General features: G+C 35.1%; 1 protein-coding gene across 4 annotated transcripts in view; it reads right to left on the reverse strand.

Annotated features, from left to right (window-relative positions):
- Window positions 1–585: 585 nt before the first annotated feature.
- LSAMP (limbic system associated membrane protein) overlaps window positions 586–16,733 on the reverse strand; it is a 1,064,612-nt gene continuing 1,048,464 nt past the window's right edge. For all 4 annotated transcript variants that reach the window (XM_089670767.1, XM_089670764.1, XM_089670766.1 and 1 more), the window contains one exon: window positions 586–9,577. In XM_089670767.1, the coding sequence (XP_089526893.1) occupies window positions 9,480–9,577 (98 nt within the window). In that variant the 3' untranslated portion in view covers window positions 586–9,479. The remainder of the gene's footprint in view (window positions 9,578–16,733) is intronic.

A 16,733-nucleotide genomic window follows, 5' to 3' on the forward strand; every position in this document is an offset into this window, starting at 1 on the left:
TAATAATAATAATAATAATAATAATATAATAATAATAATAATAATATTTTGTTTGTGCCACTATTATTTTATTTAGCAGTGATATTGTTATTATTAATAAATAGTCATAGTAGTAACATTGCTATTATGATTATTTTATTATATATATTTTAACAGCAGAAGTAGTAATATTGTTGTTGATATTATTATCATTATGTAACAATAATAGTGTTTTTTTCTTTTTAGTGTGGTTATTTTTATAATTATTATTAATAAAAATAATAATAATAATAATATTTTGTTTGTTCCATTATTATTTTATTTAGAAGTGATATTGTTATTATTAATAAATATTCATAGTAGTAACATTGCTGTTATGAATATTTTATTATATATATTTTAACAGTAGAAGTAATTATATTGTCGTTGTTTTTATTATTATTGCTAAGTGGTAGTAGAAGTTGTATCGTATTATTCTTTTATCAGTAGTCATGGTGGCAGTACCAATAGTACTGGTTGCAGCAAAAGTTGTACCAGTGGAGGCATCATTTTCTGGGGGACAGTATTGACTGTTCTCCTTGACCAATAACAACGCACAGCAAGGTGTTTTTAATTTAACCAGTCCATCGAAATGCCTTTATTGTAGGAATCAGAAAATTACAATGTATTTCAAACCAAGGAAAATTCTGCTTTTTGCTGTCTGCCCCATCAATCCATCTCCACATCATCACATCAGTCCACATGTCCACTCTTTTACAGGTTTCTTAAAAACACTTGCTGGGTCACATCCATAATTTAATACAAGTCGAAACATCCAAAAAGCTCCCAATAAAATCTGCAAATCATAGTGCTCTGGATGTCACCTTCTCTGTCTTTTCCATGGTTGTCTTCAATATAACCTACTTGTGAGTTCTTTAAAAGCAGAATTATTTAGTATTGATTCCACCAGTGTATATGAAAAAAAAAAAACACCTAAGACTTGATCTTTTTGCTTCGAATCCTACAATACATCATCGATATAACGTGCCACAGGAAAAATGCTGATAAAGTATGTTATCAGGCTTGCAAAGGTATACTGGATGAAAATGTGATTTATGAATCAGCTGCATGTGACCCACATGTATCATACTGGGGAATCACTTACTTTCTGTTGAACCCAAGTATTCATCTATGATCAAATAAGCGTGGATGGTGACAGACCTCCGTTTCTAGGCAATGACCAGCAACATTTTTTAAACAAAGCCACATGTTACAGAGTATTTCCCATGATGTTCAAACAATTTTACATTGGAAAATCAAATTTGAAAATTATTTTTGTGTTAAATTGGGACAACCATAAAGGATTGTTTTCGTTTTTATTGGCATTTTAAACTTGTCTTCCAAATAGAAATGCAGTATCTAAAGCAGATTTTCTCAACCTATTTTTTTCTCTTTAACTTTTTTTTTTGCACCGAAATTGTGTGTTTGAAAATACATTTAAAAAAAAAGTCCATATTTTTGCTTGAAAATAAATTTAAAAAAAAAGTCCATATTTTAAGGCCTGAAGTAATTTAGCAAGAGTCATACGGATATAGCATAAAGTTTAAAAAAATTTAAATTAAATTTAAAAACGTAGTTAAAAAAACTCAAGTTTGAAAATTTAAAAATAAAGTAAAAAAAAACAAAATTTTTTAAATTTAAAAATAAAGTAAAAAAAGAAATTTTTTTTTAAAATTTAAAAATAAAGTTTAAAAAAATCAGGTTGAGGAAGTCTGATCTAGAATATGAATCTACTTATGGACACACAAAATTGTCAAATGTGAGACTATAAATATAGATATGGATATATAATTGCATGGGGGGGGGTTGTTTTTGTTTTTTTTTTTTTTTTTTTACTTTTCTTTTGTGTGTGCTATTAATTAAAAAGTGTTACAAGTGATTAAGACTATAATCAATGACATCACCAGTCTCAGATTAAAACAATACAATTTACTGGAGATTATCGCAGAATAAGTATTACTCAGGTATCATATTATATATAAAGAATTTTCAGAATACACTATCGGGATTATTCAATAACACACCCCAAACCTCTCAGCGTTTAATGGGCGACTTTCAGATGCAAAACAATACAGCAACATTTTGCAGATAATGTACAAAACAGAACAGCAGAACTGTCCCAATTGTATCTGTTGTTGTTGTTTTTTTTGTTTTTTTTTTTACAAATAATAGAATGTTATCATACAGGAATTATGTTCTCTTAATTTCATTCTTTTTTAAAAATTGGTGTACATAGAGCTTTCAGCGATGGTGTGATGGAAATACAAGCAAACAAGAGCCCCTGTTGGCCAATCTTTAGTACAAAATTTGCTACAATTTTTTTTTTTTTTTCAACAAAAATACCTTCTGACCTGGGGGGTACCCTTACTTCAATCAGGATGAATTAAGACTGAACTCATGTTTCAGAATAATGTTGCTTCGAAGGCACTGCATCCGTAGTACAGAGCACAGAATTTGTTTTTCCCCAAGGTCTTTTCAGTTTCACAGAACCAATGAAAATTTTTATTTTGAGACAGTTCTACAGCGCAGCAATTTTTTTTGTAAAATCACACTTAAAAGCACCCTCTACATTCAAATACATGTTAACTTCCATGCGTGGTAAAATAAACACATTTAGGATGCATGAGTTATTTTTACCTACTCTGTGATGTCGACTTTTTTTTTAATATCAAGGTTGAGTGTGGGAATGCAACGACTTATGGCTGAACTAGTGGAGGAATATTTTACAGTTCCATGGAAGGAACCAAAGAATAGCTAACGATACTGGAAATGATCGAAAAATATCAAAGGACCTTCCCAGTAACCTACCTACAAGATGAAGGGCCCTTGAACCTTCAAAGTTTGTATTTATTTCTACTACACTTGTCATCGTGGCGGGCCAAAGCCGATTCAATGCTATGTTGCATTGATTCTATGGGCTGAGGCTTTTTTTTTTTGGTTTATTTTATATATCAGACTTTTAGAATTTTTGCAAAATGTGCGTTTTTGAATGAGCTCTTCACAACGGAGGTTTGCATTTGACAACTTCTTTACTAACCTCCAATGTTTACTTTTCTTGAAGGTTTAGTTTTAGCTTTTTTGAATTTTGATCTGCAAAAAAAGCTCCATCTTGACCCATGCAAACCCTTCCCCCCAAAAAAAACAAAAACAAACCCCCCCAAAAAACTAACAAAAAACTAACAATGGAGGTTTGCATTCAGCAATGTCTTAACCAATACTGACCTCAAAAATTTAGTATTCTTAACTTGGACGCAGATCAAGCTTTAGTTGCAACTTTTTTGAACTCTGGTCTACAAAAAGCTCCATCTTGACCCATGCAAACCCCCCCCAAAAAAAATCCAAAACCAAAAAAACTAACAGTGGAGGTTTGCATTCAGCAATGTCTTAACCAGTACTGACCTCAAAAATGTAATATTCTTAACTTGGAGGCAGATTTAGCTTTAGTTGCAACTTTTTTGAACTCTGGTCTACACAAAGCTCCATCTTGACCCATGCAAACCCCCCCCCAAAAAAAAAAAAAAACTAACAATGGAGGTTTGCATTCAGCAATGTCTTAACCAATACTGACCTCCAAAATGTAATATTCTGAACTTGGAGGCAGATGAAGCTTTAGTTACAATTTTTTTTGAACTCTGGTCTACAAAAAGCTCCATCTTGACCCATGCAAACCCCCCCCCCCCCCAAAAAAAAAACTAACAATGGAGGTTTGCATTCAGCAATGTCTTAACCAATACTGACCTCAAAAATGTAATATTCTTAACTTGGAGGCAGATCGACCTTTAGTTACAACTTTTTTGAACTCTGGTCTACAAAAAGCTCCATCTTGACCCATGCAAACCCCCCCCAAAAAAATCCAAAACAAAAAAAAACTAACAGTGGATGTTTGCATTCAGCAATGTCTTAACCAATACTGACCTCCAAAATGTAATATCCTTAACTTGGAGACAGATCAACCTTTAGTTACAACTTTTTTGAACTCTGGTCTACAAAAAGCTCCATCTTGACCCATGCAAACCCCCCCCCCCCCAAAAAAAAAAAAAACTAACAATGGAGGTTTGCATTCAACAATGTCTTCACCAATACTGACCTCCAAAATTTAATATTCTTAACTTGGAGGCAGATCAAGCTTTAGTTGCAACTTTTTTGAACTCTCGTCTACAAAAAGCTCCATCTTGACCCATGCAGACCCCCCCCCAAAAAAACTAACAATGGAGGTTTCCATGCAACAACTTAACCAACGCTGACCTCCAAAATATAATTTTGTTGAGCTGGAGGCAGCTTGAGCTTTAGATACAATGCTTTTTTAATTCAGGTCTACAAAAAGCTCCATCTTCTGACCCATGAACCCCCCAAAACCTAGGAATGGAGGTTAGCATTCTGCAACTTCTCAACCAAAACTGACCTCCAAAATTTTATTTTCCTGACTTGGAGGCAGATAGAGCTCTAGTGTCAACTTTTTTTGAGTTCTGGTCTACAAAAAGTTCCATCTTCTCACCAAAAAAAAAAACAAAAAACTAATAATGGAGGTTTGTATTCAGCAACTTAACAAACACTGACCTCCAAAATGTCAACTAACTAAAGCTCAAGCGCAGATCGAGCTTTAGACACAACTTTTTTTTTAATCTGGTCTACAAAAAGCTTCATCTTTTGACGCAAAAAAAAAAAAAAAAGAAAAAAAAACCTACCAATGGAGGTATGCATTTGGCAACTTGTTAACCAACATTGTCCCCAAAAATTTAATTTTCTTGACTTGAAGGCAGATCGAGCTTTAGTTACATTTTTGAATTATGGTCTACAAAAATCTCCATCTTCTGACCCATGCCAGAAAAAAGAAGAAAAAAAAAAGAAAAACCTAACAATGGATTGCATGCAGTAAATTCACAACCAAAACTGACCTCCAAAATTTCATTTTCCTGACTTGGAGGCAGATAGAGCTCTAGTATCAACTTTTTTTGAGTTCTGGTCTACAAAAAGTTCCATCTTTTCACCAAAAAAAAAAAAACTAATAATGGATGTTTGCATTCAGCAACTTAACAAACACTGACCTCCAAAATGTCAACCAACTAAAGCTCAGGGGCAGATCGAGCTTTAGTTACAACTTTTTTTTTAATCTTGTCTACAAAAAGCTTCATCTTTTGACGCAAAAAAAAAAAAAAGAAAAGAAAAAAAAAACCTACCAATGGAGGTATGCATTTGGCAACTTGTTAACCAACATTGTCCCCCAAAATTTCATTTTCTTGACTTACCAATACTGACCTCCAAAACATAATATTCTTAACTTGGAGGCAGATTGAGCTTTAGTTACAACATTTTTTGAATTATGGTCTACAAAAAGCTCCATCTTCTGACCCTTGCCAAAAAAAACAAAAAACCTAACAATGGATTGCAATCAGTAAATTCACAACCAATACTGACCTCTAAAATTTTACATTCTTGACCAGGAGACAGATCGAGCTATAATTACAAAGTTTTTGAATTCTGGTCTACAAAAAAATTCCATCTTTTGACTCATGGAGAAAAAAAATACCAATGACTCAAATTTCCATCATGAGAACATTTATCTGCACGTTTTTGAATTCTGGTCTACAAAAAATTCCATCTTTTGACTCATGGAAAAAAAAATACCAATGACTCAAATTTCCATCATGAGAACATTTATCTGCATGTTTTTGAATTCTGGTCTACAAAAAATTCCATCTTTTGACTCATGGAAAAAAAAAATACCAATGACTCAAATTTCCATCATGAGAACATTTATCTGCACATTTTTTAATTCTGGTCTACAAAAAATTCCATCTTTTGACTCATGAAAAAAAAAATACCAATGACTCAAATTTCCATCATGAGAACATTTATCTGCACATTTTTTAATTCTGGTCTACAAAAAATTCCATCTTTTGACTCATGGGAAAAAAAAATACTAATGACTCAAATTTCCATCATGAGAACATTTATCTGCACGTTTTTGAATTCTGGTCTACAAAAAATTCCATCTTTTGACTCATGGAAAAAAAAAATACCAATGACTCAAATTTCCATCATGAGAACATTTATCTGCACGTTTTTGAATTCTGGTCTACAAAAAATTCCATCTTTGGACTCATGGAAAAAAAAAATACCAATGACTCAAATTTCCATCATGAGAACATTTATCTGCACATTTTTTAATTCTGGTCTACAAAAAATTCCATCTTTTGACTCATGAAAAAAAAAATACCAATGACTCAAATTTCCATCATGAGAACATTTATCTGCACGTTTTTGAATTCTGGTCTACAAAAAATTCCATCTTTTGACTCATGGAAAAAAAAAATACCAATGACTCAAATTTCCATCATGAGAACATTTATCTGCACGTTTTTGAATTCTGGTCTACAAAAAATTCCATCTTTTGACTCATGGAAAAAAAAAAATACCAATGACTCAAATTTCCATCATGAGAACATTTATCTGCACGTTTTTGAATTCTGGTCTACAAAAAATTCCATCTTTTGACTCATGGGAAAAAAAAATACTAATGACTCAAATTTCCATCATGAGAACATTTATCTGCACGTTTTTGAATTCTGGTCTACAAAAAATTCCATCTTTGGACTCATGGAGAAAAAAAATACCAATGACTCAAATTTCCATCACGAGAACATTTATCTGCACTGTTAAAATCTGAGAATCTGGTGAAAAAAAATAAAAATCAAGCACTCAAAAAAGGTTACCTCTGATAATTTGAGGTAGGTCTGGAATTACGTTTGCTACAAATATTAGGGTTTTCCTATACAAAGGCATTTGCCGAAAGTAATTTTTGTAACACGCATTTTGAAATTAGCGTATAGCCTGATGCACCCACATGCGTAAGTGGAAAATAAGCTGCCTATTCCTTTCCATTAGCATACGGGACCATCTTTTAAAGTAAATCTTTTTTTGTTTGTGTTATTTGTTTTTCAGGATTTTCAGAAAAATTCTCCATAAACAGATAAGCTGAAATACAGAGAAAAACCAACGAACATTAGCTAATAGAACACATACATGTTTTTTTTTGTTTTTTTTAATCTGACTATAAACAACCGTTAAAACCAGTGTGAGATTACATATTTATAAAGGAGATTTGTATTTTTCATCATTTCATTCCCACATCTCAAACTAAACAAATGCCAAATCCAATTTTACTTGTATGTATGATAACAGTTATATTACATAAGTAGAGGTACCAAAAAAACCCCCAAAACATTTACTTTTTAAAGCAATACCCTGAAAAATAAAAAAAAAATAACAGTTGTACCCCATAACGTGTGAACACCAGAAATCTGCCATAATAAAATCCACCAACTATTCTGCTATTTTGTTTTTCCCTTCGAAATAGGATTTTTTTTTTTTTTAAAGTCACATGGGTTAAAATATTGATTGAAAAGCTATTACTGAACACCAAGGTTCTATACTTATGACTCGATGACCAAGCACTCCAATGGGACAGAGAGCAATTATTATATAACTTATACCCTATGGCTATTTGATGCTCCCTTAGAACCTAGAACTCCTTGCTCAGTCATGCAAAAAGGATTTAAAGTTGCGGCAACTGGTTTCTCTATGAATAAAACCCTGTTTTGTTTTTTGATATGTGTTAGTCCCTACAGCAAGCTTGGCACACACTCACGCACACACACGAAAAGCAGGCAAATAAAGCAGTCCCTGTAAGATTTGAGCCCAGGAGGAAATTTAAACCCTTTGCCCCTTCTGTTTTGTTCTTTGTATATTCTAGGTGAGCTGGTGTACGTTGTTCATACTTCGAGAAGGTTCCATCTGTCTCTAAAGGAGAGGGCAGGGTTGGACAGGACACATTGGGCGTCAACCCAACCTGACATCATAGGCTTCTCAAGAAGTCTCTTAGGACATTGTGCCTTGAATGTTGTATGTGGAGGCAAAGGGCTGACATTAACCTGACATGATAGGCTTCTCAAGAAGTATCTGAGGACATTGTGCCTTGAATGTTGTATGTGGAGGCAAAGGGCTGACACCAACCTGACATGATAGGCTTCTCAAGAAGTATCTGAGGACATTGTGCCTTGAATGTTGTACATGGAGGCACAGGGCTGACACCAACCTGACATGATAGGCTTCTCAAGAAGTCTCTTAGGACATTGTGCCTTGTATGTTGTATGTGGAGGCAAAGGGCTGACACCAACCTGCCATGATAGGCTGCTCAAGAAGTATCTGAGGACATTGTGCCTTGTATGTTGTATGTGGAGGCAAAGGGCTGACACCAACCTGCCATGATAGGCTGCTCAAGAAGTATCTGAGGACATTGTGCCGTGAATGGTGTACGTGGAGGCACAGGGCTGACACCAACCTGACATGATGGGCTTCTCAAGAAGTATCTGAGGACATTATGCCTTGAATGTTGTACGTGAAGGCAAAGGGCTGACACCAACCTGACATGATAGGCTTCTCAAGAAGTATCTGAGGACATTGTGCCTTGAATGTTGTACATGAAGGCACAGGGCTGACACCAACCTGAAATCATAGGCTTCTCAAGAAGTATCTGAGGACATTGTGCCTTGAATGTTGTACGTGAAGGCACAGGGCTGACACCAACCTGAAATCATAGGCTTCTCAAGAAGTCTCTTAGGACTTTGTGCCTTGAATGTTGTTCGCAGAGGCAAAGGGTTTAAAGAGCTACTACTCTGACTCAACCTGTCACTAATGCAGATGCCACTTTGGAGGACACCAAAATTCATCACAGGCTAGAGATAGACCTCTCGGTAATTTAACTTAGAAAACTAATATATATTTCCTATTGTTACAATGGTTCCATGTGATGGACTTATCAATAGGTGAAGACATGTTTACAAAACACAAACTTGGAAACCCAATGTGATGACTACCAAATGAACCCTATAGGTAGTGAGGTCGTATAAGTAAGAGGTGTCCTCCTAAGGTGTCCTTCACCTAATGTATGGTCGAGTAGTCAGTCAACCCTGTTTTTGGCAGGAAGCTCCGCTGCCAAAAAAAAACAGGTTGAGGGACACCAGAAAACCAGGGTTAATCATAATCATTAAAGAATCATTCGGGAACGAGCGAGAGAGAGGCTGGAACACCAGAAAGAGACAATTACATGAAGAGAATTTCAAACCAACAAAAGAAGAAAAAAAGACAAGAAAATTAAAAACATTTTTTACAACATTTCAATGTTCTCAGCATTATGCGGTTCTTTACACAGAATTCAGTCCCTTCGTTTTGTCATGTCATTTAGGCTTCTTGTTGAATTAGAAATTTTCTGGTCTTCTTATTTTGTTTTTATTTATTTATTTATTTTTCCTTAGGGTATAATTTTCCATTGCTTCGCAACACACTTTGTGAAGGAAACAGTCCCATCTCTCCCTCTCTCTCCTCCTCCTCCTCTCCAAAGTTACTTTTTTTTCGGTATTTTCTTTATTTTTTTTTTCTTATTCACTTATATAGGTATTATATTAACATTTGCAGATTAGGCAGACGAGGGCAGTCACCATAAGCCAAAAGGAAGCAGCCAAGTTGGGGGATCCATTGTCCACTATCGCTGTCCCTGGTCCTGTAGGAAGAAAAAAGAGAGAGATGTTAATAGATTATTTGGGCTTGAAATAGTACAACAGTCAGGTGGAATTAAAGAAAAATTTAGAGACCATTTAATTTTAAGCGCCATTCCAGCCAATATATATATATATATAAAAATAATATATATATATATATATATATATATTAAATAATATATATATAAATATATATACACATAAATAATATAAATATATACACACATAAATTATATATATATATATATATATATATATATATATATATACACACACACACATATATATATATATATATATATATACACACATACACACAGTATATATATATCAAATTGGTCTGCATGGCTGTCATCCCAGAAGGCAGCCACTTCTAAAGATGATGCACAAGAAATCCTGCAAACAGTTTGCTGAAGACTAGCAGACTAAGGACATGGATTACTGGAACCATGTCCTGTGGTCTGATGACACCAAGATAAACTGATTTGCTTCAGATGGTGTCAAGTGTGTGTGGTGGCAACCAGGTGAGAAGTACAAAGACAAGTGTGTCTTGCCTACAGTCCAGCATGGTGGTGGGAGTGTCATGGTGTGGGGAGCTCAGGGGCGAACTGACCATTTGGAAACTCGGGCACCGCCCGTGGGCCCGGGGTCAGTAGGGGGCCCCATGAGATGCCCCTGGTACCTTTTTCATAGGCTTTTTTGAGTTTGGCCAAGGACACAGGGGCCCCATGATCCCCTATTGCCCATGGGCCCCATGAGTTGTCAACACGTACTGTGACATATTGAAGCAGAGCATGATCCCCTCCCTTCGGAGACTGGGCCGAAGGGCAATATTCCAACATGATAACGACCCCAAACACACCTCCAAGACCACCACACTGCATGGCTGTCGTCCCAGAAGGAAGCCTCTTCTAAAGATGATGCACAAAAAGCCCACAAACAGTTTGCTGAAGACAAGCAGACTAAGGACATGGATTACTGGAACCATGTATTGTGGTCTGATGACACCAAGATCAACTGATTTGGTTCAGATGGTGTCAAGCGTGTGTGGCGGCAACCAGGTGAGGAGTACAAGGACAAGTGTGTCTTACCTACAGGCAAGCATGGTGGTGAGAGTATCATGGTGTGGGGAGCTCAGGGGCGGACTGACCATTTGGAAACTCGGGCACCGCCAGTGGGCCCGGGGTCAGTAGGGGGCCCCATGAGATGCCCCTGGTACCTTTTTCATAGGCTTTTTTGAGTTTGGGCAAGGACACAGGGGCCCCATGATCCCCTATTGCCCGTGGGCCCCATGAGTTGTCAACATGTACTGTGACATACTGAAGCAGAGCATGATCCCCTCCCTTTGGAGACTGGGCCGAAGGGCAATATTCCAACATGATAACGACCCCAAACACACCTCCAAGACCACCACTGCATGGCTGTCATCCCAGAAGGAAGCCTCTTCTAAACATGATGCACAAAAAGCCCACAAACAGTTTGCTGAAGACAAGCAGACTAAGGACATGGATTACTGGAACCATGTATTGTGGTCTGATGACACCAAGATCAACTGATTTGGTTCAGATGGTGTCAAGCGTGTGTGGCGGCAGCCAGGTAAGAAGTACAAGGACAAGTGTGTCTTATCTACAGTCCAGCATGGTGGTGGGACTGTCATGGACTGGGGCTGCATGAGTGCTGCCGACACTGGGGAGCTACAGTTCATTGAGGGAACCATGAATGCCAACATGTACTGTGACACACTGAAGCAGAGCATGATCCCCTCCCTTCAGAGACTGGGCCGCAGGGCAGTATGCCAACATAACGACCCCAAACGCACCTCCAAGACCACCACTGCCTTTGTACACAAGGTGAGGGTAAAGGTGATGAACTGGCCAAGCATGTCTCCAGACCTAAACCTTATTGAGCATCTGTGGATGGAAGGTGGAGGAGCGCAAAGTCTCTAACATCTACCAGCTCCGTGATGTCGTCATGGAGGAGTGGAAGAGGACTCCAGTGGCAACCTGTGAAGCTCTGGTGAACTCCATGCCCAAGAGGGTTAAGGCAGTGCTGGAAAATAATGGCGGCCACACAAAATATTGACACTTTGGGCCCAATTTGGACCTTGTCACTTAGGGGTGGACTCACTTTTGTTGCCAGCCGTTTAGACATTAATGGCGGTGTGCTGAGTTATTTTGAGGGGACAGCAAATCTACATGTTATACAAGCTGTACACTGACTACGTCACATTGTAGCAAAGTGTCAATTCTTCAGTGTTGTCACATGAAAAGATAGAATCAAAGATTGACACAAATGTAAAGGGTGTACTCACTTCCACGAGATGCTGTATGTGTGTATATATATCTATATATATATATCTATCTATCTATATCTATAAATATATATATATTTTATATCTATCAAATGAGTGAAAATAAATAAATATAACCACAATTATATATATATATATATTTTATATATATATATATATATATATATATATATATATATACTATTTTTCTGTTTCAATGTATTTCTTAAAATTTTCAGAACAACACAACAGGCTCACGATATGCCCATGTAGGGTCAAGGTTAAACAATCACATAAAAAAAAAAAAAAAAAAAATATATACTATTTTTAAAGCAAATTCAACCTAATCAGTAAAATTTGAGGCTCCTTGCAATAATATTTTGTTTAAATTGCAACTGTTAATAGATAATATTTAATCAAAGTCAATTTTGAATGCCCACGTGCTCTCAATGATTGATTCCTTTTAATACTGTGCTTTTTCTTTCCTTCTTTCTCCCCCTACTGGACCTTTGGATTCTATTTTCTGCCTTGTTTGTATTGGAGGTAACGCCCTTTACATGTCACAGCTCATAAAGATGCAGAGAGCTGAGGAGTGTCTGTTAAATTGATCAGCAGTGTCTCCCCCGAGTCCAATTCATCGAACTCCAGATCAATGCAGTCCATCCAATAACAGCAGCTGTAATTATAGAGCAGGTAGATGGGGAGTCAGAGGGGAGTCAGAGGGCATGGATCCTGCACAGCACTGACACGAGACCTCACCTTCTCCAGACTCTTATATGTTGTCAGAATTCATTGTTCGAATTCAATTCAGCAAGGCAGCGCAGTGGTAAAAGCTTAACTACAGCTAAATAAAAAGATAAAATACATATACGTGATCCAGGGGCTGACTGACCATTTGAGCACTCAGGCACTGCCCAAGGGCCCGGGGCCCCATGAGATGCCCCTGGTACCTTTCATAGGCTTTTTTGGGTGTGGTTTGAGTTTGGGCAAGGACACAGGGGCCCCATGAGTTGTCAGTCCGCCCCTGACAGGATCTGTTTTTACCTGACAAATTATTTGTATTTCTGTCCGTGCAGTCCTGAATTTTCACAGCTCTGCTAGACAGTGCAGCCAACTGGTGCCCTGGGTTTTCCTATTGCAGTGAAGCAGCACAGCTTGGTCACCTCTCCACCCCCAGCCTATAATTGGACAGTGAAGGATCAGCAGAAGAGTGATCAGTTCATCTCTCTGCTCTGCCTTCCTACCAGCAAATTTCTAGTCAGCATATGTGAATGTTAGATACCTGATTGACCTTAATACTTCCTCTCCCAGTGCTGTGTTCTTTTATTTATTTGGTACTTTTGAAATATTTGTTACTTTGTTATTAGATACTTATATCTACTTGCCAACCCGCCACAGTACACACAGTGCGGCAGGCACATGCGGGCAGCATAGCATACATGTATGTCAAGTGCCTGCTCTGGGTTTAGGGGCGTGCCGCGCGCTCCCCGCCGTGACTACTGTGTCCATCGGGCCAGTACTCGGGGCCCAGGGATAACGTGATTGCCATGCACTTTCATTCATAACAGCTGTGCTTCCCATGCTGTGATTGGCCCACAGCTATCACATGGTACCTGGGCCAATCATAGCACCATGTACTATCCCATATGGAAGAAAAATATTTTTGAAATATATCATAAAAATATTGTTCCCGAATATATTGACATATATTTGAAATACTCAAATACTCATATTCAATATGTTTCAATATATATATATATATACAGTATATATATATATATATATATATATATATACACATACAGTATATATATATATATATATATATATATACACATATACATAGAGTGTATATTTACATACATAAATATATATATATTGCGTTATTAGAAATGCGCTATTACAAAATATGTAGAAAAGATTTAAAAAAAATACATTTCAAATATACTGTATGTCTTTAAAAATACAAATCTACATTTTTGGAATGCATTTACAAATATATGTAAAAATATATGTTCAAATGACTTTTTTACATGTTAAAAAAAAATCTGAAGAATATATTTAAAAAAATACTTTTCATATATTTTGTAGTATATAAAAAACATTTCAAAATGCAATATATATATATATATATATTTTTGAAATATATTTTAAAATATATTCTTCCTAAATATATTGACATATATTTGAAATGCTACAATTTTGGCCGTATTCATTATATTAAAAAAAAATTATATATATATATATATTGAATATGGCCAAAATTGTAGCATTTTAAATATATGTCATTATAGTCGGGAAGAATATATTTTAAAATATATTTCAAATATATTTTTCTTCCATCTTCCATTTATATTTTCCTTCCATCTGGGATGTGGTTAGCTGTAGCCAATCACAGATCAATACTGGGAAAAGGTCGTCCAGTGTCCAAAGCAAAGATCCAGAATTGCGCCCCCCTCCCCCACAGTTAATGCATGCCATATAATGGGTGCACCACCCTGCATCTATTCTTTGCCCCCTTGCTTCTCTGCGCCCAGGGCAGCTGCCCTCCTGCTTACCCCTTGTCCCTACCCTGTCACAGATTACCTGTGATCACAGCTGTCATGAATGGTTCATCATCTTCATTGTAACAGCAAACAAAGCATAAAAAAAAACTAATTCTGATTCCTCGCAGAGTAGTACAGTGTCACTATGGTGAATGAGGAAAATACGAAAAAAATAAAGCAAAAAATGAAAAAAATATTTTAAGCATTTTTTTAAAAGTTTAAAAAAAATCAATATTATTTTTATTTAACATACTGTCACTAGTCAGTATCCAAGATCACCGCCACACAGTCACATGATGATGCTGTACTGCTCTGGTGACAGTATATAAAAATAAATAGTGAAATAAACCCACATTTTATTTAATTTATTTTCAAAAAAATTGTGACAAAAAAATTACAATTATAAAAAAACTCTTCATGCCTCTTACTAAATACTTCAGACTGGCTACTTTCCAAAAAGGGGTCATATGGGGGTATTTGTACTGTCCTTGCATTTTAGGGCCTCAAGAAATTAGATCAGCTGTCAGTACATTAGGATGGATAGATGTTTAAATATATATCCCATAGTTTGTGGACTCTATAACTTTCACACACACCAATTAATATACTGTAAATTTAGAGGGATTATCTTTTACCAAAGACATGGAGCAGAATACATTTTGGAGGAAATTTGATTTTATTGGATATGCTTCTATAACAGAAAGTAGAAAATATTGGTGTCTTTTTTTCAAAAATTTCTGTCTTTTTTTGTTTATATTGCAAAAAAAAAAAATGGTGATCAAATGCCACCAAAGAAAGCTCTATTTGTATAAAAAAAAAGATAAAAAAAAATAATTTGACTACAGCATGACCGTGCAATTGCCAGTGCTAAATAGCAAAAAAAAATGGCCTGGTCATAAAGGGGGTAAAATCTTCAGGAGCTTAGGTGGATGATAATATTATTATTATTATTATTGATAATATTGATAATAATAATCACAATAATGATAATAGTAATTCTGTTAATGATGATGATGATATTATTATTATTATTATTGATAATATTCATAATAATAATAATAATAATAATAATAATAATGATAATACTGTTAATGATGATTATATTATTATTATTATTAGTAGTAATAATAATAATAATAATAATAATCATCACAATCATGATAATAGTAATACTGTTAATGATGATAATTATATTATTATTATTATTTTTATCATTATTATTATTATCATCAATAATAATAATAATATCATTATCATCATTAACAGTATTACTATTATCATGATTGTGATGATTATTATTATTACTACTACTACTACTAATATAATCATCATTAACAGTATTACTATTATCATTATTGTGATTATTATTATGAATATTATCAATAATAATAATAATAATATTATCATCATCATTAACAGTATTACTATTATTATTATTATTATTATTCATATTATAAATAATAATAATAATAATATCATCATCATCAACAGTATTATTGTTATTATTATTATTATTACTAATAATAATAATAATATCATCATCATTAACAGTATTACTAATATCAATATTGTGATTATTATTATTAATATTATTATTACTTAAACATATTTCATTGTTTTTAAATAATTTTAATGATTTTATGATTTACTTAAAATAATGTGTTTTAAATAAATGCATAACTGTATTAATTTGTGTATTTTAATATCTGCCTGAGGATCAGCGTTAAATGGTTAGCGCTGGAGATTTGCGGAGCTGAGATCCCGACTACAAATCCCAGCAGGACTTCCATTTATATGCTTCCTGTCTGTGGGATCCGTCCCACCAGTCAGACCTATACCGATAAAATAACCGTCTTCACCCAACCTGATCCCAGTGTCTGTGTAAGCTCCTTGGAGGGAAGAACGTGATGGGAGTATCGTATGTACACTGTACTACCCTGCAGCATATGTCAGTGCTATATTAATGAATGGCATGGAACACGGTGGCTGTAGAAACTGCAAATACAGTGTGAATGAGTTTTATAGGGAACCTGTGAAAAACAAAGCTGACCTCCTGATCCTAGATCTGACCCCTAGAGGTTGCTGACCTGAAATAAAATGACAGGATGGGGGGGGTGCAAATTGCACCGGCTGCATAATTTTTCCATAATCAATAAAACAGAAGACTGCACATTTAAAAACAAATAGGCAGCTGCCATAGATATTCACGTTAAAGTGACCCCATCCCCATAGAGCAAACTGAAACAATAAAATAAATAAACAATTTAAAAAAAAAAAAAAAAAAAAAAAAATATATATATATATATATATATATAATAATAT

The sequence above is a fragment of the Staurois parvus genome, unplaced genomic scaffold, assembly GCF_062004578.1.
Source record: "Staurois parvus isolate SC_StPar_1 unplaced genomic scaffold, SC_StPar_1.0 ptg000095l, whole genome shotgun sequence".
NCBI lineage: Eukaryota > Metazoa > Chordata > Amphibia > Anura > Ranidae > Staurois > Staurois parvus.